The sequence below is a fragment of the Dicentrarchus labrax genome, unplaced genomic scaffold (assembly GCF_905237075.1).
Source record: "Dicentrarchus labrax unplaced genomic scaffold, dlabrax2021, whole genome shotgun sequence".
Taxonomy (NCBI): Eukaryota; Metazoa; Chordata; class Actinopteri; family Moronidae; genus Dicentrarchus; species Dicentrarchus labrax.
The window spans coordinates 12391361-12416882 of NW_026136709.1; the positions used below are offsets into that span (position 1 = coordinate 12391361).

Here is a 25522-nt window from a genome sequence, read left to right on the forward strand (position 1 = left end):
GGAACACTCTAGAACCCCCAACCCCCCCCCTCGCTGTTAAATGGAAGGCCCCCTATCACTGAGTCAGTGCTCGGCTTCATATGGGAATAGTTTGACATTTTGTGAAATATGCTTGCAAGCTTTTGCAGCATTAGATGCAAAGACTGATACCCCTCATGTAGCAAATATGAAGCTACTACTACTAGCTATCTTAGCTTAACACAAAGACTGGGAAGGGGGGCGCGGGGGGCGCAGCTCGCTTGGCTTTGTTTTAAAGGTAAAAGCACCAAAGCCTGCTAATTAACATAGGTTATTTGTTTAATCTTTGCAAAAACAGATTAAACAAAGTGTGAAAAAGATTGCAGTTTGTGGTGTTATGGAGGGTTTTGTGCCAGACTGTCATGGCTGGAAGCAGCAACCTGGAATCTTCTCACCATGGCGAGGTTGCCATGCAAACGCGAGCCAAGAAATAGTCCGGCACATAATCCTCCATCACACCACGCATTTTTGCACTTCTTTTTTTTAACATGTTTTTTGGAAAGTTACCTTCAGGCGCTGGTAGGTGGGTTTTGTTACCTTTGGAAAGGCTCTAGCTTCATACATGAGACTGGCATTAGTCTTACGTAACCCTCGGCAAGTACGTGAAGCGCATTTCCCAAAATGTCAAACAATTCGTTTACCTGACTTTTACTTACCTCACATTGGCATTAAGAAAAATGCTGGTATACGTGGTAGAACATTCAATTTATTACCCTTTTTATCATCAAAAACATTACATATGTACATTTAGTGAAAACTGTAGTCCTACACTCAATGTATTCAAAGTGCTATTAACATATAATCTGACAGAACACAAAACATGGCGGACACAAACAATCATCAGAGTAACAAAAACAGAAATCATGACGACACGTCATACCTACAAACGAGCGAATGGCTACAATAAACAACAAAAACTGCAGAAAATGACAAACACAGTGAACTTGAACGTTCTCCAGTCTTCTCACTTAGTACGGCTCCAATGGTCCAGATGTGGTGGAACTATTATACACTTGAGCTAAGACTCAAGAAAACTATAGGGATCGATAGTGGCCAGTCAACAAACTGTCTCTGTGACACGTGCAGATTTTGCACTTTGTTTGAGGCTCAAATTAATATGAAGGTTGAACTCTTTTTAAATATAATAAATAAAATTAAGGTGCCTGACTGCAAAACCTAACACAAAGAAGTGCCTGTACTTCAGTTCCACAGGGTTTCTACACAAAATAAGTGATCAAGTTTGACATTAAAGGACTGCTTTGCTACCTCAAACTGATTGTCATTGGAATCCTTTCAGTTTTCAGTCGTTGCTGTAATTTCTAGATTGGAGAGATCCGTGTCTTTTTTTTCTTTTAATGCAAACATGGAACTAAAAGCGCAAAACCACTTTAACCACAAATATTTAAAGAGATAAATAAGTGTCTGCTGCTTTCAAAGAGCTCTGGTTGGGTTAAGGTTTAGGAGCAGTTCAGGTGTAACATGGCATTTCACAGCTGGGTCGACAGTATTTGAGAGAAACTTAAGACTTTTCTAAATGTTTTGAAGGTACACAGCTAAATTCTATATCCACAATGGTAAACTCGAAGCCCAAAGACGTTGCTTTGGTAAGGTCTCACACTCTGCGGTCTGTGTCAGAAGGCACTTCATACTCAAGGAGGACAATGCAGAGAACATCATCGTCACAGCGGCCGTGTACTCAAATTTAAAAACTTGCATGCTACAGAAAGGATGACTGACAGGTTTTCTGCTGATTTTGATCACTAATATTTCTTCCTAGTTCATACTGTTGCTAACGGATGGAAAACAAAGCCGTATAGGGTATCTGACACTTAAAATAAAGTAGCTGTCAGGCCATATGTATCCTTATGATCAGCCATTTAATCAGTTTATAAAGGAATAGTTTGACATTTTGGAAAAAGATTGGAAATACATTTTTGTCTTTTTTTTGCCAAGAGTTAATATGTATGTATGCTAAATATGAAGCTACTCCCAACAGCTGGGTTAGTTTGATTAGCTTAGCACAAAGCCTCGAAACGAAAGGAACCAATCCAGCACCTCTAAAGCTCACCGGTTAACACGATATATATCTCATCTGTTTATTCCGTACAAAAACTGAAGTGTAAAAACAACAAATTGTGGTTTTAAGAGGTGCAGGTAGGCAGATTTACAGAGCCGGGCCACATTTCCAGGCTTTGTGCAAGTGAACGCCTGACTGTAGCATCATATTTGACGTATAGACATCATACAGAATGTTATCGACTTTCTCATGTAACTCTTGGCAAAAAAAAAAAAAGTAAGTAAGTAAAAAAGTAAATGATTTCCCCAAAATATTAAACTATTCCTTAATGACTTTTACCTGTTTTTGTGTATTTAACCGAGTTTTCTCAGTGAAATATACTGAAGCTATATTTTCTTCCCCTAAATTTTACTTGAATATGAACATAAAACTTTACTTACTTTACTCCTGCCTTGCATAACACCCCCCCCCAAATCAGGTCACTAACCTTCTCTCCTTTTTGCTAATGAACCAGTTATCATATAACACATATGGGGCTGGAGAAGAGCGAGGAAGCTATTAAAACCAAATTGCTCTAGCAGTGTAATGTAGGGCTGGCAGTTTAAAGCAGAGGCTGAGAGAAGGTTGCATTCTATCATTTCTGACACGACGGTCCACTCCTATATCCTTGAAGCACATTTCTGAATGACTTTTTCCCTTTTGCCGGTTGTAACCGATTAAGGGCTTTAGCTGATTCATCACTGCCATCAAAGTCGAGCGTTTTTTTGTGTAAGGCATCGATCAATTTCACATTCTTGAGAGGGAGAGAAGTACAGTAAGTATGGGAGGATTATGTGTCAAAAAAAAAAAAAAAAAGGTGGAATTTCTCTGGAAATAGCTGCTGAAGCGGCACATTGTTAGAGTGAGCCTGGTGCGATTTCATCAGTTTCAGAACAAAAGACTTTTTTTAAACATTGTTTTACAGTGGAATTTTGGTGTGTTAGTACCTCTAACTTCTTGTACGGTGTAGTGATTTAAAAAATAAAAAAAAGGGGGGGGGGATCTTGCTGCCTTTAACAGCAAAATGACAACATAAAATACTGTAAAACTACACTTACAGGATTTTTGGTGCAATCTTTGAAGCTACTGCTGCTGTCACAAAACATAGGAAAAAACCAATCACCCTTTTAAGGATCCTTTTTTTTTTATGTACCACTCGCTCTACAGTTGACACTATTGTTCACCAGGAAATGATATATTACACATGTCACTATACATATTTCTACATCCTTTCTACAATAGTGGGGGGGAGAGTGTCCAGTTTCGGTGCAGCAATTCTCTGTCATTGAAGGGGTCTCAGGCTGCAGCTGGATTCACAGCCACTAGAGGGCGATGGCGCCTCTTCCTGGTGCTGGCTCTCCTCCCGTTCTGGCTCATCAGACAGAAAGCTGGGGAACGTCTGTGCTCGAGGGATGAAAGTCATTGTCAGGCCACTTCCTGTGGAAAACGAGCAGGAAAAGAGTCAGTGGAGCGTTTCTTTTTAAGCCAAATGAAATAAGTTTCATTTAAGTCGCCCTTACGTCCAAAACAGTATGTCCTGTTTTCTTAGACAATACATTCATGGTACAACTGTTGCTTAGCTACTGTACATGCTGATATCTTTATATACAAATACAGATTACAAGAATAATCCTGGCATTTCTTAAAGCCCTCATGTAGGTGGTGCTCACATAACACACCAAAAAATATAAATCCAACAAGATGTGATAAAAAATCAACCTTTCACCTCAAATGAGCAACGTCATTCCAGAGTGATCTGTCTCATTTTTTATTTTTTTTGGACTGTCTGCCCCCCCTGTGCCCCCCCCTCCTCGCGCTCTCTCCCTCTCCACCTTAATTTAAATTAATTGGACCAATTTGTTCTGCAGTTCATATTGGTTAACTGCACGGAGAGGGAGTAATGGACACTTGTGGGTGGAGGGCCGTTCTGTGCAACTGTGAGACCATTAATAATATATTAGAATGCTGTTTGGAGATGTGCACGGCGAGGCAGGTTGAGGATAAAGTGGCTCGTATCATGCTGATCATGCACCCGAACAAGGAGGAAGTGGCCGCTGATGAATATTTCAACACCGTGCAACACTGTAATCAACTCTAACCTATAGCGTGTATTGTACCTACTAATACAGCTGGCAAGGAGCAGTTGCTTCAAGTCAATACATTTGGAGGTAAATCAATTTACCTCCAGAGGTTAATTGGAATTTGATTAACAAATTAAAATTTTACTTTCTATAAGCTACCACGGCCACGCTGACAAAAATCGACAAAGAGATCATTTTCTCTTCTGCTGGTGCTGCTGAAGTGCTTATTGCAAAATGGGGGTTCAAGTTGTGCAAATCATTCATAATATAGCACACACACACACACAGCCTTTTCGGTTTGTGTAGCCAGCAGCGGCAGTCATTTTGCCACCAAAGGGGAATCGGGCTCAGACCGCGAGATGCGCTGCCAACTCACCACGACACAGAATATAAAACATGACCCAGCCATCCTGGCAATCAATGTCAAGTGGCTGTGTCTGAGTGTCAGAGCCACAGAGAGAGAGAGAGACACGAACGAGTCTAGTTAAAAACAGAAATGTGTGTGTGTGAAGAGAAATTGATGAGCAAGTGGTGGAAGACAACGAGAGGGAGGAACACAAGAAAGAAAAAAAAAACGCTTTTCCTGCGCGAGCTCGAGGGGAACAGCTTGCAGGAAGAAGCACAGAGGGGCTGGTGTGGGTGTGAGGATGAGACCAGAAACAGTACCAGCCGTAACAGGTGAGTCATACACACATACACACCTCTGTCCACTAACTAGTCTTTCCCTTCCACCACTCCCTGCAATAAAGAAAAATGAGATAAGGTTCCATCTTAAGGTTTTAAATGCAGCTCAGTCCGTGTTCTAGAAAAAAACACTGCAGGTTAAAAAAGAGGGGGGGGCACTTTCTCTCCCTTCCACGCTGTACTTAATAGATTGCTGAAACGACTGGTGCGCAACCAGGCATATCCTTTTCACATCTATGCCAAGACAATCCCTACCCTCAACCAAGGCCAATTTGGGCTAGGAAAAAAAAAGAGGCAGGGAGCCCAGTGCAGACAGAGAGGGCGAAGCAGATCTCATCATCTCCTCGGTCATAAACAGCAGCGTTTGTTGTGTGATGCCAGACCCCCGACGAGAGCCGTGCTTTTTGGACAGGAGACATGAATGTAGACACCACTCGCACACACACACACACACAAAAAAAAGTCATAAAAACACAGAGAGAAGATGGAGTCAGCATCCCTCCTCCTCCTCCTATCCCTATGAGAAGCAGACAGTGATTTGTCAGTGCCTTTTCATTACCAGGGAAGGTCATGTCATCCTATCTGGCCTGGGGTGGCAGCTGCTGGGCCGGAGCAGACAGGACAGGCAAGGAGGGCACACACATACACACACTGACAGGTACAATGGCAGACCCCGACACACAAGCAGCTATTCATGCATGCATGTAGACGCGTACACATACACCTGTCCGCACCTTCCTTCCCCTTCACAGTGCGATGACCCAGATGGCATCCTAGTAACAGCTGTAACCAGAGAAAGAGAGACTGCGTGTACCGCGGACTCTGGATTATGCAAGGCTGCTGACATCCGGCTTTGTGTCTTTTTTTGTGTAGTAAACCAGCCACAGAAGGCGACAATACACTGAAAACTGATAAGAGCTCAATCCAACGCAGCCTGAAGACCGGGTCGGTTAATTTCAGTTTGGATTCGAATAACGCACGCTGATGACTGAGATTTAAAAAAAAAAACTTCCGCCAGAAGGAGACCTAAACAGTTGAACTCAGTTTTACCTGGTTGTAATGAATTTTTCATGAGATTCAGTTTTTTGTTTTGTATCTACATCTACTATATTTCTTGTCGCCTGTTGCAGATAAGATAGCGTTATCATCCTGTTCTGCTATCATCTTGTCCCTGTGCCTTTGATACTTGCTCCCTCTCTGTAAAATCCCCTCGTATCACTCCCAGCCGATCAAACTAAGAACATCGCTCCATTCCATTAGAATTGCTAATGCTATGGCACTACACTGTGGAGCACAATGAAATGCAGAAAGAGAAAGAGAACGAGAGTGGGTGTGTAAAATGGCAGAAAAAAAAGGAAAAAGAAATACATAAAAATTGGTCCAAGAAAAAAAATACAAGCATTCTTGTCCCTTTTCCTTTCCACTATTAGAGTTGGTAATTGAACCATTTCCGACAGGCATGGCGCCTTGCTTCTTCAACTCGAAAACTTTAAAGTGCACTTATTTGTATGCATCAGCAAACCCGGAGAACACAGCAGTTTCACTGAAATGCAAAAGAGTGAATAACATTAGGAGAGTAGAGGTGGAATGCAGTAGAAAGTAGATACATTGTCTTAGTGTATAGTTTCTGGAGATTAAAACATCTGTCTTAGGTTTTACTTAAAAATGTGAATCCTTCGGGGGCTGAATGTTGCTTCTTATTGTGTATCGCAGTGTGATATGATCAAGGCCATTCTTCTTCCTAAACCACATCCCTCGGTTTGTTTTAAATGCAACACATTTGACGATTATTAGTTTCAATTACGGCAAACAAGGCTGTTGGGATGTATTTTTGAGACATTTCCAGCTAAATGATAAAAGCAGATGTGAAATCTATTAAAATAATACAGTTACTGTAGTTCACTGCCAGGTCTCCCGTTAACTGAGGCAAAGAAATAAACAAATAGGTGAATAAACCTCAACGGGACAGGAAACTGTGTTCCTTAATTATTCCCCCGGACCCACAGGGTATTTGAAAGCAACCCGAGCATGACTCAGCAAATTGACTGTGCTGATTGGATATTCATCATGAATGCAATGATACAGCCAAGAAGCAAACGCAGCCAGCCATCGTGGTCCAAACTCCTGATTCCCTACTTATGCCATATCATTTTTTGCTAATATTATCACTATTACAGGAAAATAAATTGATGCCTCTATAAACTGGAAACATATTTTGAGGTGTTCATTCAAGTTGTAATTCCTTGAAGAGATGTGCAAGAACCGTTGGCTATTTCACACAGCTAACCTGCAGCTATGACCCCTGTATACTAAACATGTGTCTAAAGACTAAGAGTGTGATGCACAGCTATCTATATCTGCTTATTTCACACTATATTGGTTTAATTGAGTATGGATGGTGTGCTGGAAATCCTCTATGCTCTAAATACTCTTTTTTTCCCCCTAATGTAATTTATTTCTTCATAGGTATTTCTATAAGTTAAACTGCTGGGTCTAAATAAAAGCTGTGCCACTGTTAATGAATGGTGTAAATAGGTGTTTTTTGCAGTTGAAAATTAAAAATAGTCTGAATTGCACTTACTGCGTAATTCTTAAACACAAGGTAGTTTTGTATATAACACAGGGAGGTCTGAAGTGTCTATGAAAGCAATGAGAAAGCTGACAATGTGCACAGCTCTCTTGTCATTTTGCATGCAGTTTTGAGACGGTCCCTAACTTCAGCTTGTTGGTGCTTGTCCACCTGTCGAGTCGCACTAAGGCTTCAGCATTGGTTAATGAGGTAAGAATAACACCTGTGCAACATCAGTCAGCTTTATCCTGCACTGCACAACAAATATGGAGGGAAGTTACGGAAGATGAACCTCAATCAATGTCTGAATATTGAACTTCCACCTCTGTTTTCTATAGCCTATCTATTTACATTTTAGCAAACGTGCCTCATGAACGTAATGCTGCTTTGGCTACTTCCTGTCGCACATGTTCAGACAACAATCACCTTTGATATTGATATGATGTGATTGAGTGCTGTTGTTTCTTATTTCTAAACCCATTTATAGACGTTCCTCTGACAACACAAAGAACAGAGGATGTTAAAGAGCTCCAGGGAGGTTGAGACCTTCTGCCAATGAGGAATCAATGCAATTACTGCGTGTGGCTACCCTCATCTAAGATAGCTTGCAGCCACGTTAAAAAACAGCACCAGCACCTGACATGCCTTTTACAGTCCAAACATCCTGTGCCACAGCCGGAGTTAAACTCCTGTCACTCCCTGGAATCACCTTGTCGTCCTCCTTGTCTGACGAGACCTCAAACACACTGATGCATTCAATTTATTCATGGGGGAAAGGAGGGGGAGATAATGGCGGCGCCGAATGTGTATGAGCGGGAGAAGGTGGAGGCTTGTTCTGAATCGGACAGACTCGCGGAGGAAAGAGTGGGAGGACCAGTGGAGGTGCCAGGGTGATGGATGAGAGAGAAGCTTCACTGCTCACCAAAGTTTGGAGAGGAAGAGTTTAAGAAGGAGAGTTTACAGAGACTGGGCCTATAAATAATGACCCCGAGGTGGGAGCTTCTCTGTTTATTGTATGTGAGTTAAAAAAACAACAACAAAAGAACATGTCGATGTTTGGAATGGAAGACTCACATTTTGCGTTTAAGCTTATCGGGCAACAATTAAATGATAATGAAAAAACAAAAAAAACCAAATCCAGCCTCAGCTTTTCAAAAGAAAATGATGACGTCAGAGCGACTTTCATCTTCGCCTAGCTTTCTGTTTTGCTCTATCAGTGAAAGCCAAAAGGCCCATAATCCTCACATAAGTCTACTAATCAACTAATACCATAGACAGAGCGTAATCTCATCAGCTCACTAATCACCTTTCTGCCTCTGGTTTACATCTAGACATTAACACACACAAACATACGCCCCGTCTATATGTGTGTATTAGGAGCACACAGGGGACATACAGAGCTCCTGCTGCAATATTATTGTTTTTGGGGGTGACATTTATCTCCCTCCCGCACTCACATAACACACACAGAGGCATGAACTTTACTTTTCAAGAACACACATAAATGGTTTTCGTCGCTCATAATCTCATTGAAATTATTGTCCATTTGTGCCTTTTCATCACAGAAAAAATGGTAGACAGGAAGAACAACTCTGACTCTACAGCAAGTTATTTTACGGTCCACTGAAACATAGGTTTATTTGCTACATAGACATATAATTTGTGTTGTGAATTTCAAAGTGGCGTGCTTTGAAGTACAGTGTGAAAAATAAGGATTCGAAAAAAGAAATATAAAAGGACAAAAACTCCAAGATAAAAAATGGAAAACTGTACATTTACAAGTGCATATATGCAAATGTGCAGGGCAGCTGCTGAAGACATGTACGACGCAAGGCTGAGGACAGAAGTCACCATCCTGACAACCTGAGTAAAGAAGCTTTTCCTCAGTTTCTCTTTGTTGGACTCTGTGCTGACAGTGTCTTCTGCATGAGTTAATTTTCCTAGGCGCCTGTCTTGTGTGCATCACACTTGGTTTGCAGGCAAAACATAAAAAAGCCCCATTAGTCAGTGACTACAAGAGACCTTTCCTACTGCTCTGCTTGGAAAAAATGTTGTTTGTTTTAAAAAGGAAAAATAGACACTATGAGCTCAGCTTATGTCTGTAAAATCAGTGATTTGTACTAAAAGTCATTGTTATTTATGGAAAATGAGTCCCTGACATTGAAATAATTTTTACTACAGCTCTGTTATGGTTTGTTTTTATCTCTTTGATGGAGTAATGGGCAACTTAGATGATAGTGAAAGTATTGTTTATGTTATGTCCTAAATAATACTGTATATATTTTGTACAAATAAAAAAAAAAATTAGGAATTCAAACTTGATTCTGACGAGATGAATAAATGTATAAAGTGACAGTTCCTCCGTCGTTGGACAGAACATCCCTATGTCTCTGCCTTTCTTTCTGTCACCTCTTCCAACACACATTACCACTGACCCAGGCAGGTAAAGAAATAGCAACACCGTGCGTATGATAATTAGTAACTTCATGCCTGCACCTTGGTAACTGTAGAGATCTCCCACGCTGTTCTGACGCGTGATGTGCTGCCAGTAGGCGCTGCGTGGCAGGGAGATGGACTTGGTTAGCGTCTCTCTGGAGTGGATCTGAAAAAGACAGAGAAAGCTTACAATGTCTCTCACTTTCTGTCACTCTCAGTCACTCACAGCGGGGGAAATTGCTCTGGGTATGTCAGTAAACAAAGATCCTGCATAGTACGGTATATTGCAGGTTGAATGGCATGTTTCCACTCTGAAGGGCTGTTTGGCGGGCAAGATGAGGATTCATTTGGGATTATGATGTTGTTGTGCCACTGGATGATGCGTTTTAGATTTTTATTTGAAGTGTGAGACTAAAGGCTTCATTTTAGTCAGACTGGCTTGAAATATATGAAATACGTCAATACTTTACTGAAAAAACTCTGCATTTACTCAGCAGTATACATGCTATTTCACCCATTCTGCAACTGCGAGTGGTCAGTTTTGTGTAGCTATCCGTGTGATTTATAGAGCTGAGGCTAAATGCTGCATTTGGAAATGTTCCAAAATAGTGGGGTCCAAGAGCATGGCCATATGGCCAAGGCTCATCAAACACTAGGCAGGCCTACATAAATAAAGAATGCAGATGATAGTGGGGAGGAGGAGGGGAGGAAGGAAGGGAGGAAGGAGGAAGGAAGGAAGGCATGGACGGGTGTTGTGATGGAAGGAGGGAGCGGAGGCCAAGTCCATGGGGTGTCAGAGGGCTCCTGGTCCAAAGCAGCAATACCTAGAGAGAAATGTGTATTCTTGTGTGTGCGAACATCTTGTGTGAAAATCATGATTTATTGCTTTTGCGGTCTCTTGTTTCTAAAAATAATCCTGTGCACAGCCTCAATTGATCAGCCTAAATCAAACAGGCAGCAAAGGAACCATTGAAATAGAGGAACAGGGCATTTTTTTAACATAAAACACATATTTTTTTTAAATATATGTCCGTGTGTGCAGATGCAGTCTGTGTACAAATGATTATTGCTCGGTGTTTCTTGTAGCAGTAGGTGCAACAGGATATATTAGCGACTGTATGAAAGTGACGCACACTATGTGTGCATTAAATAAGCACTCCTGACACTTGCACTCATTATTAGCTGTTTGTAATGTTGGCAGCACTAGAATAAAAACCGTTGTGAGCTGCTGTTGGTATCAGATAAATGTAAAAATGTACCTGGGAGCTCTTCTCCATCTCTTCCATCATCCTCTCATGCTGCTGGGCAATGGCCAGCGTAGCCGAGTGGACCCGCTGGTAGATCATCTCCCCCTCCCGCGTCTGGAACGTGAACAAACCCTCTCCTGTGTCACACATCCTGCGCCAGGAACACACACACAGAGACAGAGAGAAGTGCACACACTTTGATCGTGCTCACTCTTAGATTGCTGATTTACAAATATGCATGGTTGAATGTGCACTTACAGAGAGGTGCATTGATACAATAAGCCCACTGAAGTCAAACACACTCGCGTGAGGAGATACAGTACACAAACAAAGACACGCATTCACACAGACACCTGTCACATCAATGCCTGAAGGGCTCCGTGGCAAATGTAGATATCCAGGGATGCTTTGGATATCCAAAGTTGCTTTGTTGAAGTTTTTATGACACTTCCAAACATTTTCTTCCTTCCCAACGGCCAACATTTCAATCACAATCACACACGCACAAGACAACACAAGCATTTAATCTTTACCTTCCAGACTCGAAAGTGAACCAGGTGGAGTCTCGTCCATATCTGCGCAAGGAGCTGAGAGGCCACATGACGAGTTTGAGGCGGGCGTTGTGGATGTCCCACAGGTAGATGTTTTCATGGGTGATCTGCATGGTGCACTCCCCGTAGATGTCCAGGTTAGGGGTCGGCATTAAGTACACATTGAAACGTTCTGGAGAGATTCACAAAAAACTTTTTTTTTAACAACAATCGTACAAACGTGAAGATATCTGAGATGGGACACTTTTATTCTGACTATTAACATCTAGTGTTAAAGGGATGGCTCATTTAAATGATGAAAAAACACATATTCTGTCTTCTATAAGCTACAGCCAGCAGCCAGTGATCTTAGCGTCACACAGAGACTGGAAAACGCTAGCCTGACTCTGTCCGAAGGTAATAAAATCTCCCTACCAGCACCTCTAAAGCTCACAAATTAACACTTACATCATATCTCACTTGTTTAATTGAGCTTTAGAGTGCTGGCAGGCAGATTTTGTAACCTTGTATCTTTGCACAAAGCCAGGCAAGCTAATACGTAGTAGCAATACACTAGATTGAATTTCACCTGCCATGCTTACCCCTGACTTACTTTTAATTTGTGTTTTGTATCCGATGTGGCAAAAGTATAGTAAAACAAACCTTTAAATGGCATTTCACCTGACTCCGGTAGGTCTAACTAGCCATCCAGTGAGTTGCACTGGGATCAAGGAGCCAAATCTGCCCGTTCACATTAAACTAACTCTCCGAGGCAGACAGAGACAGAGGGAGAGTTCTCCATAATCTAAATTAGTTCTCACTAATTACGCTTAATGATTCAAAATAAGCCATGTGTCTGCAGTGGATAGAAAATGGCAATGTCATAGCGTGGTGTATTTTTAGGGACAGTGAAAATGAACTCTGATCTAATTATCGGCCCCTGCTGTTTGGGGAGGGCTACTAATTGAAACATGGTTGCAGGCCCAGGCCCCTTGTTTCGTTCATACACACAGGCAGCGGAGAGGCTCTGGCCTCGGCTCATCTGCATAACACACTGTCGCAAACTTTTGTATGAGCACCCGATGGCAGGACTTCTGCCACAAGAGAAGGGAGAGGAATTGTGTTGTTACACTTCAGTTGGCTCATCGCAGCACAGTCAAAAACTTGTGTATTGATATCTTTAATAAATGGGGCCAAGTTATGTTGAAGAATACAATTTCACTTTTACGGCTGCAGTGAAATGAAATGGGCTGAAATGACGGCAGATTCTTTTCAATTACTCGCCCTTTTACAACTTTAAACTGCTCTTCTTTGCCTGTTGCCTTTTCAATTTCCTCCACGAGTTTACAAATTACACAGAGAATGAGCTCCACTGTGATAGCAGCGCCCTGTTGTCTCCTCTCTTTTCCATTTCCATTTCCTGTGAGTGGAATATGTGGGGGAAGCACATTTATTTCACATGGCTTTAGGAGCCATAATCTCATCCATCTCTGTGACAAGCTTCATTATGAGGGAAGCCAGTGATGCACAGCACTTCTCATTAGGCCTGGAACAGAGCCTCGACCACAGCCTGTGACCTGTGCTCTAACTCACACACACACACAGGTTTCCTTCAACACACACAACCAAACGTACTTCTGAAGTTGAACCAACATGTGCTAATGTAACCAAAGACTGTTACAGGGGGACGTAGGATCAGGTATTGACAAAAAAAATGGCCCTTATTAGCCAGGTCTAATTGGACAGTGGCTGTTCTGCTCCCCTAACCCTCTGAGGGCTCTGTTGCATTAACACATATGGGCCCGGACCGCAACCAGTAACTGCTTGGTGGCGGGCAAAGTGAGAGAGATTGACCCTGAATGGCTGTCTGTGTTAGCAGGGACTAATTGGGCACTCACCGTTCTGCTCCCGCTGCACCCCCGCTGCTAACAGGTCTGGCTCTCCCAGGCTGATGTCGTTGAGTCGGCTGCCCAGGCACTCCACGCACAGCAGCTTACACCATTCCTCTGCATCGAGCTCTGCACACAGCCACACAGCAGCACAGCGTTAAGGCATGTCAACCATCAAACACACACAAACACACACACACACACACACACACACACACACACACACACACACACACACACACACACACACACACTTCCTCCATACATAATAAAACATGCTGCCCAGATTATACTGCCACAACTGCGCTGCCTTTAGTGTGTTTACACATGCACGTACCCATAAATCCCCCAAGGATTTTAAGAATAAAACGCTGCATGTACAGGACATGAGTACAGCTAACAGTAACCAGGGAGGAGAAAAATCTATGTGATCGATTCGGTGCAGATTAAAAGAGGAGGCGAGTGCAGCAACAGCCAATGACAGATGAATGCTAGATTTCTCCTCCATCCTTTGCCAATACTCAGCTCCAAGTCTGTATAATAAAAGTAGCTGTGCTAGAACAATATGGCCATGGTCGCAGCTGAAACTGGTGGTTCATCTATTCAGATGATCAATAAGTTATTTTTCCAAATGGACGGGGTGCTTTAACCTCAAGGTTGTTAATTTGAAAGGGATAACAGAATGAGATTGTTAGAGGAATGAGTATGCTTATTTGCTTACATGTCGAAAGTTAGATGAGAAAATTGATACCCCTCTCGTGTCAGTACGTTAAATATGAAGCTAGCACCACCAGCCAGTTAGCTTAGCTTAGCACAAAGACTAGGGTGGAATGGCAAGCATGGCTCTTTCCAATGATAACAAATCTGCCTACCAGCTCACTGACTAACCTGTTATATCTTATTTTTTTAATCAATACACCAACGAATGAGTCATTGGAGTTTTATCTTAGCCGGCTGTTTGTGCTATGTATGTAGCGTACAGACACGAAAATGGTGTTAATCTTCTCATCAAAGTATCGGCAAGAAAGCAACAAAATAAATTTTGAACTATTCCTTTAAGGGTTCATTATAATATTATAAATATACATTTTAGTAGACAAAAGAAGAAGGAGAATTGTGATTATTGAGCAGCAGTCCTGGTTGGGACTGCAGAGCTCTGTGTAGCAAGTTGTATCTACAACATGTGACAGCTGGCACTAAAAGGGGGAAGGGCATTCATTGTAAGACTGAATGACTGAATTTTTTTAATTGGAGGCTAAGTGGAGACAAATGATTTCACAAAACAAATCTGGGAGTCTGCGTTGCAGTCTGTTGTCTGTGAATACCAATTTTCCTTCCTGTTAAGTCAGAAAAAAAATTGTGTTTACAATGCAGAAGATTTCCAGTTGTCTTATGTGAGCTTTTGGTTAGAGTTACCGAAGTATGAAATGAGCAAATGCTGGAGTTGGTTATCTTTCTGAAGCTCCGAAACTCAGGCCCTGTGGAATTCTGGGATATGTGACTATGGCCAGTGATGTGTACTAAAACATGTGGAAGTGCGGGAACGTCACAATGTTTCTGTCTGTTAATCAAAAGTCAACATGTGCTGGTGTAATATGTGTGTGTGTGTGTGTATGTGTGTATATGCCTGTGTGTGTATGCGTGTGTGTGTGTGTGCATTTGTGTGTGTGTGCGTGTGCGTGTGTGTGTGTGTGTGTCTGACAGCCTGTTTGTCAGATCAACTCTGGTGTCCAATGGCACAGATCTGCACAACTTTGCAGGGTGAAGGAAAGGTCTGCTGCTGCCTGAAGCACTTCATTCACACACAAGAGAAAGTAGAAATATAGACGCACACACTCACATATACACTCATCACAGGCAGCAGGTCTGCTCTTTAGCTTCTTGCTCATGCCTCCCCAGATTCAGCTTTTCTCATTCAGAGTTACTATGGCCTTTAAGTGCCTCTAAACTCCCACACTTCTAAGGCCACTGAGTGGAAAATCGGCTAAACAAACACTTCATCAGCACAGAGGCAGCCTTGCTGGTCTATGTGCCACGCATGAAGAATTTTGGTAGGAGGATGTCTGTGCCTGTGTGGAGGTGTAGGTGTGTGATAGAGTAGGATGGGGTAGCATTTTGTGTTAGCGAAGAGTGTGTGAGGAAGCAAAAAAAAAAATGAAAGTGAGAGAATATGTGAGAATCCAATCAAGAGACAGTCAGGATCCTTTGTCTTCCCTGATTTCTGCAGCGGGCTGTGGTTATACAGACAAATACAACTGATAATACTGTATTATCACTGCATCACATTATCCAATCTGCAGGTCACACTTATCTCTTTATGGTGCATATTTGACACATGCACTCAAAGCACACACAACTGTCAAAACGTGTAAGATCTATTACCGTCTTTTGTTTAGCGCCTCGTTTCATTGACAGCTCGCAAAACAACATGGCACTGCTTGGGTGGAGGCATCAAAAGGTTATTTTTTAAAAATAAAATATCAGGCGATCATCATGAGGCCTAATTACTTTTTTTCCCCCTTTTAAAAACGAGTCTGCGCATCAAAATGATTTTCTTTCTTTGGATGGCGGCCCTCAAATAAGTTTGATGGTTGCTTTCCAACTGCCAGGTTCAGTTTTCAGATCCAAACTCCCATTGACATGGCACTGTAGTGGAAAGGCTGTATGCCAAATTAGCATCCGATGTAGGCAAGCTCTCATGTAACCTGACCCAGCTGGACCTGGCAAATTCTGGAATGCATCTTAATTTAGTTTTTAATCACACATCGCCCCAAAAAACAGAAAAAATACATAACTACTAAATTGGCAATTTTCCTTCTGGACTTAAAAATCATAAACGTATAAATCATTATTTCTTCATTCTTAACGTGTGGTTATAATGTGGATGTGAGTGAGGGGTGTAAATGTGAGGGGCTTCCAGGAAGTGAAGGACTATGGGAGGTCAGTGGACACACGGTGATAGAGACATCCATATGGTGATGCGATGGGGGGAAGGCTCTGGGCATGGAAATGAGCCGAGAGAGAGAGAGAGAGAGAAAATGAGTGATCATGGGTGTAAGGCAAGCGAGAGTTCACCGCTCTAAGTTCAATGATATTTCCCCTGAGGTTCACTGCTACATCAACAAGATATCTGATCATTACACACATGTGCACGCACGTCCACGTGGCTGCAGTTCAAATTGAAATGTTCGTCTTTGTCTGTTTAGTTGTGGCACATTAAAGAGCATTATCTAGCCCCTGGCTCCCTTTTCATCCGGCTCCATTTATTTGCAACTAAAGAGCAGACGGAGCATGTGCAGATCATGTGCCTCTTTGGCTTCCTGTCCACGTCTTAGAGGCAATCTCTATTGTTACACTCCATAATTGGGTTGAAACACACTGCAAACGATGCCCAATATCGTATTTCATACCTGCAGTATGAAAATCAATATTTCGGAACAGATCCTCCCACTTCTTAATATAGTGGCAAATGAGCATCACTTGGCTCAACTCCAATTCTCCCTCGCCTCTCTCTTTCTGCCTCTCACTTCTGATCCTTCCTCTGCTTCCTGCCAAACTTTTTTGCACCACCAAAATTTAAAACACCCCAGTGATGAATGCTTTCCTCTCTCCCATGCCCTACTGTAGTTGCAAAAAAGACTAATTAGATTTTGGAATAGGGGGACGGAAAAAAGGCACTTACCTGATTCACAGGAAAATGTCTTGGATGTGTCGTCACAGAAGATGATCGCCACAGCATGCTTTTTTGTCTCCCGCGGCATCCGGGTAATGTTCTTGATGTTATGGAGCTCAGTGATCTAAAGAGGAAGGGGAGAGTGGCAGCAGCACATTACCTTGAATGAGCACAGCCAGCAGCAGAGGCAGCGGCAAGGCTTAATTGTCTTAATCTTGCACTGCTTCGCTGAAAGTGCAATAGTAGTTAGCGGCTTAGCATATAAAGGATGGCAAAGTAAAACAGAAATGTGGGTGATCTTAAGGGATAGATAAATAATAGTCATTTTCCCGCTGATTAGAAAGAGCTCTTTTCAAAACGTAAGAAATCATCCACAGTGTCAGCTCTCTGGTGGTTGCTGTAGTGTAGTATGTCATATACTGCTATTTATTTTAAAAGCACTTTGTGAATAAAATGCGACCTGATGCTCGGTCTCTATGTGCATCCACTGTTCCGGTGCCTTGTAACTGCTTTTTCAGTCAATAGGGAGGAGTGCGATCAAAGGCATCTAAATCACTTTACCAGGAGATTGATCGTGAATGAAAAAAGAAGAGAAGATTACATTTAATTGAATATCACCCGCATTTACAGGCCATTTTGCTCAACAGTCTTCGCTGTGTTCACTCTGCCTGGGAGATAAGGCCCATTACATTATTGTAGTCCATTGTGTGCTAACTGTGGGCCCTTTGCCAGACTGTTGAGAATGAATTAGCTGGGCTCTCCGCCCATATAGTAAAGCTTGACTTAAACTGTTTAAGGTTAAAAGACCAGACCTAATAACACACACAACATATGTGGACTACAGATTTCTTTGCTCGATAACACTGCATATAATAAATTCCCCCTTATGTCAGACATCCTCTGCTCAGCAGATTTTAAAAAAGTGTTTCAACAAATGAAACAAGGAAATAGAAAAAAAGAAGAGGAGGCTATGGATATTGAAAGATAGCAGATATTTTTCATTTGTTATTTCTTATCCCCCTTAAAGATAGTATCTAAATATTTTATATGAGATGAGGTGATTTTATTCCCCCTTTGCAGATACTGTATGTATTTGTCCTTGGGCAGGCTATTCATACATATAACTGCCACGAAGCAACAGTGGGAATTTCTGAGCCGTGAATTCCGCCAGCCTCTCATCTCTTTCTCTGTTTGTGTTCAGTGAGTAACACTGCATGTTTTAGTCTCTCTTCATGTGCGTGTGTGTGTGTGAAGCTGTGTTTCTAAGGGAGAGGTTTGGGTGCATTCCCAGCCTAAGGCGCCAGAGTCCGAGCAAAGTGAATCATTTGTGATGAGACCTATTCCTCATCTCCTCTCCTCTTCTTTCTTCTCATTTATTCAAAGGTGCAAGTTAAATCTCATGTAAAGAAGAGTCTACAGCCACGGTAGCTAGAGGAGGAGTCAGGGAATCACCAAAGTCATTAGGGTTCATCCTCTGGAGACCATCAATGCACAAAATGTCATGGCAATAAATCCAACAGTTGTGGACCAACTGACCGACCGGCACTTTGTGGCTAAAACCAATCCCCCCCCCTCTTTGCTTTACTGGTTATTTCTACTTCCAAATGCACATACAGTATTTAGGCATTTAAATACAGCTCCATCTTTCCACTTTAGCTGCCTTTGTCAGGAGCTCAGGAGAGCTCTAGAAATGTAGCACACAGAAAAACAACATTTCAGAGGGCTAAAAATATTGCAAAAAATATTTAGGGATTGTTTTACTGTGTGGACCAGCACTTCTCTGACAAAGGCACAGGGGGAGAGAGAGAGAGATGGGAGTAGGGGGGGATATGGAGAAGCGAGAAAGTGGGAAAGAAAGCCAATCCCCTTTGTGTTGATTCTGTAAATCAGCCACCAGTGCAGCCTATTTCCTCCCAAAGCACTGCAGCGTTGAATGAAGCCCTCAGACGGGACCTTTCTTGATCTTTGTGGCGATGCATTACCAGGTGCACTGGTGCATGCGTGCACTCATCGCTCACTCCAGCGCTGGGTGTATGAGATGCCTGTGGGAGGGGGTTTAAAGCCGCACAGGACGCCCCGTGTGACAGCATGATGCAGTGGGCAGAGAGACGCTTCATTCACAATACATGGCTGATATTGTAGCGACGAGGGATTCTAACAAAGTGGATCAAACCATGTACCTAGCTTGTGCTTGCTGCTTTCGGGGAAAATTGAGGAAATTACAAAAATGTATAATTTACACTGTATTTGAGGGACTAATAAATCAGCTCTCAAACTGCAGCCATGTAGGAAACCTGGTGTCAAAGTCCCCTATCATCTGCTGTTATCTCCTCTCATTACTATAAAACACTGTTCACTGTGCTACTCCTTTAACATCATCTCCCCTCACTATGATAATGAGCCATAATTGGACTATTTCAAAGGGCTTAAGAGGCGGGGAGAGAGATATATTATACTGCAGATTATTACTTTCCAAAGGGAGGGAAAAGGCCCCAGAGGAGAAGATAAAGTTGCAAAATGTCTCTTAATGGATCCTTAACTCCATCATCTGTGGCCAATGGACAGAACTTTTTATATGAAGATGAAAACAAGGTTCTCGGTAGGAGTGTGTAATACAGCTGTGTGCTCAGTGACTGCCTTTATTTCAAAGGTTTAATATTCTTTCTTATTTTCATAGAATGTAAAAACACCCAACTTCAATAACTTAATCTTATACCGTTTTATAAAACATTTTCCTTGCTGTTTTAGGAGAAAATATCTTGTGCCTAAATACTATGCCCGGCTCCTCATTTTTGGTGGGCGACCACTGGCGTCAGATTTTATCAGCTAAAGCTAATTAATTCCACCAGTTGGCCAAATTGCAAAATGAAACCCTTGGCTGTTGTCCGATGAATGTGCTCTGCATGCCGATGTAGCAGTAGCATTTAGACTCAGCCAGAGACGGTTCCCGTGGGAGAGGCACACCAGGTTTAATCTCCTTTTGGTATTCAAGAAGACAGCGACACACTTTACCATTTGTGATCCTCTGGAGACCATGACTATCTGCAGGAGATCAGACTTTAGTGCTGTCAATTGAGAATGGTTGTCTGATGGTGGCGTTAGACAAAAGGCCAGTGTTACCAAATCATCAGTAATCATATTCCGGAGATTGCGAATCCTAATTTCATGTCAATCTGGTCGCTACATCTTGATCAACCATATCTGTATCACTGTTAGCAACAAAAATGTAAATTTAAACCCCTTGATTATTAAAACAGGGCTTGTTTATAGCCATAAAGATGCATAAAGCTTCAGATACCCCCATATATTTTGTGATTTTATTTACTTGTATTGTAAAGCACTGTGTAAACTTTGATTTGAGGAAACTGCTTTACATTACAGGGTTGCAACAAATGACAAATTTCATGATGCCAATTACTTTCTTGAATAATCGATTAATCTTTGGTCCAAGATGTCAGAAAACAGAGAAAATTACGATCTTAATTTTTTAAAGCCTTGAGAGATGTTTTTGAGGTTCTTTAAAACTTTTTTTTCTTATTTAAGATGTAATTTCTCAAAATGTTCTGACATTTTAAAAATTGGTAAATCTATAAATAGAGAAAATAATTGGGATATTTACTCATAAAATCAATCGAATAATCTTTTCAGCTCTAATATTCTTATGACTCTTTTGCTGTGCAGTATTTAAAAAAAGATAGATCAATAGATGAAGACAAATTGATTTAAAATCCGACTGATCAGAATGTAATTTATAAGGTGTTTCAGTCGTGTGTTTACCTTGTGGAAGCTCCTGAAGTACGCTGCCTTCTCATCTGGGTACTTCTCTAACCGTCGGGGTCCTTTACTGGAGGCCTTCTTGAACACCAGCCAACACCTCCGGAAGATCTGACAACAGAGAACGATGGCAGACCTGTTACCGAAACACAGCTCTCTCAGAAAGAAATACATTAAGGTAGGTAACAGACTACAGCAAAACACAAACTGACTGTCCAGAGAAGTCGATTCCCACAAACCACAAGATAACAGACTAGGAGAACTCAACCTGACATCATATTAACAGCACAGAGAAATCATCTCTTGATATACCAAGGCAGAGAGCAGAGAAATCAATGTCAGCCGACACCCTAAAATTCAAGCTTACTATTAACAATCACGGCCCACCTTGGCAAAATCTCCAAACATCAAAGCAACTGAACAATTTAAAGTAGCTGTGAATGTTTTTCAATTCATCAAAATATAGATTGGCCTTAGGGTTCAATCATGTCGTTAACCATTGGAAAGCACTGACGGTATGTCCATAAAATTGTTTCTCACCCTGATTATATACTTAAGCAAGCTGATATCAAGATGATAGTAAAAGCACCCAACACAAGACTCTGGAGAGGAAATGAAACCATTATGCCCCATGAATCAAATGCCTCTGAAAATAAAGCTTTGGAATGTATCTCATTCAAATGTTATAATCTCATTATTAATGCATTTAGATAATACACTGGTCTGTCTGTGAGCTGACTGTGTATTATGTGAGTTTTAGGACTTTAGTAAATGCTTTCAATTTGGTCAATGCCAACTACAATTACTCTTCCTCTGATTGCATGCATGGAGTTCATGGAAGTATTATGAGCAGACAGGTCATTTAGACATTCGGGCATCTACTACAGTACATTAAAGAATCTGTTATTCTCTAACAAATTACTTTGATGAGATGAAGGATTAGGACAAGGACAAAAGTTGAGCAAGCTTAAGCTGTGGCACACGGCAATCTCAATATGAATAGGGCCCTAATAGGTCTGCCTAGCTAGCTGTATGAATGAATGGATATAGACAAATTTAAATATCACAAAAAAAGCAAAATTCAGAAACTGCACATCCAAGTACTTAATTCAACAATGTACAGCACCACTGCCTAAACTAGAGGTTCAATTTTAATAGCCAAGTACCAATACTGAGAGTGATCATGGACTGGGAATTTAAGGAAGATTCAAGCAGTTACGTTTGACAGAAGGACAAGTGAATATCTCATACACAAGTTAAAGCAATATCATCAAGCGAGCTAGAATTCCTTACACTGGATCCAAATAAAGCAGATGCAGTCTCTCAGCAGTTATTTGTTATGTTTTTGTTGGCAAAAAATTGGGTTTGATTTCCTAAAAGTGTGTAAATGTCCTCACCAGCATCTTAAAACTACGCCCACCAAAACTGCCTGCCCAGCAAATGCTATAATATTAAAAATATAAATTCAAATAACAGAGAAATGGATATTTAATTTTATATGGAAAGGAATGTAGGTACCTAAAAAATTAATTTGATTTATTCAATGATTTCTTTATTGCCTATTAATATCCAAAATTCTGTGTATATTATTTATTCAGTGATTCATTTATTTCCTAGTTCCTGAGTTTACTAGTTTCAGGCAATAAACTGCATTTCAGAATATATGTGTTTACACGCACATATCTTTCCAGAATTGAAATTAGAGCACATTCCAAATTCACCAAACAACTTGTTTTAGACAAACTGCACTCTGCTGTACAAGCTTAACAACTTTCTAACTCAGTTTTAACATGGAGTAATGTGCTTCCATTTATGAAAGGCTGTGGAGCACACAGTCCGTTTCCCTTTTTTTGCCACACAATGTAAATGTACACTCACACACACACAGACTCTGTATCTCTCTCTCTCTGGTGCAGCAGATTACTGTACATTGTATTGATTACTGGCCCATCTACCAGCTGAAGATGACATGGGTGCTGTATATCGGATTACTTCAAGGTCAAATCATGAAAAGGGACGCATACAAATACAGTACACACACACATACTTATGCGAACCCACCAATCCTCTACAAAATACAAGATTTTTCAGTTCTTATCACAGACTGCACACAAAACAAACACATTTGAACATGTACATCTGTCATTGTAACCCCATATATTTTGGCAGTCTTTCTTTTTCATCAAATCCAAGGAATTTTAAAACAGTTAACTTAGCTTGAAAGTAGGAGAATTTTCTCAACCCCTAAAGAAACACTTGATCCCTCCAAATCTGGAAATACACTATTTTCTTTGGACAGCCATGTCTCCGAGGATCAATAAAAATAACTGTTCTGTGTGATCTGGATCATCCCACAATAGGTAGCATTTAGAAATGCCAGAATCTCAAAACATATCCTTGCTCTTTATAAAACCAGTGTCAAGGTGTAAAAAGCCAATACAGAAATAACAGTGCAGTTGAGAGGCAGAATAAGTGTGATGGCCAGAAGCTTATGAGTCCTATGTGGTTGCCTATCTTTAATAGTGGAACCCTTCTATTTCCTGGTGGAGACAGCCGCTATCACTCTGCCTGATGTATGATTGCCCTGGGCCGCATGGTTGTGTTGGGGAACCATGGATGTACGATTAATTTGTTTACTCAGCTGGTGTACTTCATAAAAGGCCCACTGAGTTGAACTTGGCACTTTGTAGTAATTGACTAGAGTGGATCCCTAGGTCCTTATCGGTCTGCCTTGATGGGCCTCCATTCTAGTTAAGTGTTGCCCAGGCCCATTATAAACAGCAAACAACACAAAATCAGGCAATACACATTCTCTAATGCACTGTGGATCATTACACCGTCCATAAAATGCTTTAAAGAAGTAAGGAAACAAAGGGGTGATAAAATCTTGCTCAAAATTGAACATACTGTATTTATTTCCATAATGATGCCTGTAAAAATAAAAAATAAACTGCTGCTTTGACAGAAACACAAGCATAGATGTGGATCCCTTTTGACATAGGCCATTATCATATTTGTGATTTTTAAACAGTAAAATTAAAGCTAGCCTCAATTCCCCTTTGGGAGATGGAGTCAAAGCAATGTTGCCTGCTTGCAGCACACAAAGTAATTCACCCTAGGAGTGCTCAGATTAAGTAATTATACCGGCACAAAGGCAAGCTCAGTGAGATAGCTTGTGTATAATAAGAACTAGGGGGTATGAATGGAGAGGGCTTAATTTTGCCTGTTCCACAGTTGTCAATGCTTTGTCAAGGCAGTCCTATTCTCGAGCTGCTGGTGGTTCTTATTCAGAGACACTCTTACACTGATTGTAATTACACAGACGTGAATGAGACTCTCTGCTGGTTTGGTGCAACTCATTTGATGCCAGAACAGTGCAGGATACACTGTTTGGCACTGGAAACCAACTCATCAGTTCCAGAAAAAAACAAAACAAAGTAATAATGAAGAGGACCGTTCTGTTACAAATAAAATTATCCTAGTTTTTTCTTTCAGTTGTCTTTTTCACACTATTGTGAGAAAGCAATTCCACTTCCACCTACCCTGTGGTATACCTTTGGTCAATTACACAAAGTAGGCATGGCAAAGCTTTTAGTACAGAGAATTTGGAGAGAACAAATTGCACGCATAAAGTAAACTACAAACAAAATTGAATTTGGCATGTTTACGTAGGCAAAATGGAAGGATTATGACCAAAAAGCAATACTTCCTGTGGCTTTGATTGTTGCATTGTGCAGAGGCTTGCCAGCCAACCTTGTTTCCACAGCCACTTAGTTCTGTTGCCCCTGCAACTCATCAACAATGAGATGTGATTGGTTGCATTTTTTATATTAGTATCTTTGAGCCTTGAATCTTTGATTTACTTCCATCAAGTTATACTACTTCTTGTTTGTTTCTTGTTTTCAAAAGTCATGTCTACTCTAACCATTACTCCCAATTAATCAATCCAACTTTATTTCAATCACACCACAAGCAGACAAGAATGCAGATAAACTAAGAGACTTTGGTGTTGACCCCATCAATTAAATTGACTTTTAGAAGGAGAATCCTATATCCAATTGGAGAGCCCCCTGGGTAATTGTAGACCAGGCATTGACAATGGTGGTGGTAGGATGGTTAAGGGCGAAGCAGCAAAGCAACAAAACAACAAGACTGCAATAACAGCAGAGTAAGTAAAAAAGGTACAGTGTTTTAAATACTCTTCACATAAGTTACTCATTGGTCCCAATTAAATTAGTGGCTGATAACAGAGATTTAGACCTAGAGTGATGAGGAAATTAGAATTAGAATTGTCTTCCTCCGTGAACTTACACTAACAGCTTAATTTGTATTTATTTTGTAGGGTAGAGGGTAGTAGAGCATTACAATAGTCAAGTCTGCTAGAAATTAAATCAATTGAGTGAATGTGTCTCTTTTTGTCACTCGGGGAGAGATTTTAGGTGTTTTTTATGAAAAAAAGCTTATTTGGTGATATTAAAATACACCTAAAAGAGCATCAATTGGTCCTGTGTCATCAGAAGAACAAAGCCAGATAAAGTGTATCATCAGCATATGGACAGAGATTC

The 25522-nt window shown here is 41.1% G+C and overlaps 1 protein-coding gene across 1 annotated transcript in view; it reads right to left on the reverse strand.

Annotated features, from left to right (window-relative positions):
* Nucleotides 1-704: 704 nt before the first annotated feature.
* dok6 (docking protein 6) overlaps nt 705-25522 on the reverse strand; it is a 44424-nt gene continuing 19606 nt past the window's right edge. The window contains exons 2-8 of the mRNA XM_051410355.1: nt 20961-21068; nt 17193-17307; nt 13520-13639; nt 11625-11814; nt 11104-11242; nt 9905-10010; nt 705-3511 (exon numbers count right to left, since the gene is read on the reverse strand). Of these exons, the coding sequence (XP_051266315.1) occupies nt 3357-3511; nt 9905-10010; nt 11104-11242; nt 11625-11814; nt 13520-13639; nt 17193-17307; nt 20961-21068 (933 nt within the window). The 3' untranslated portion in view covers nt 705-3356. The remainder of the gene's footprint in view (nt 3512-9904; nt 10011-11103; nt 11243-11624; nt 11815-13519; nt 13640-17192; nt 17308-20960; nt 21069-25522) is intronic.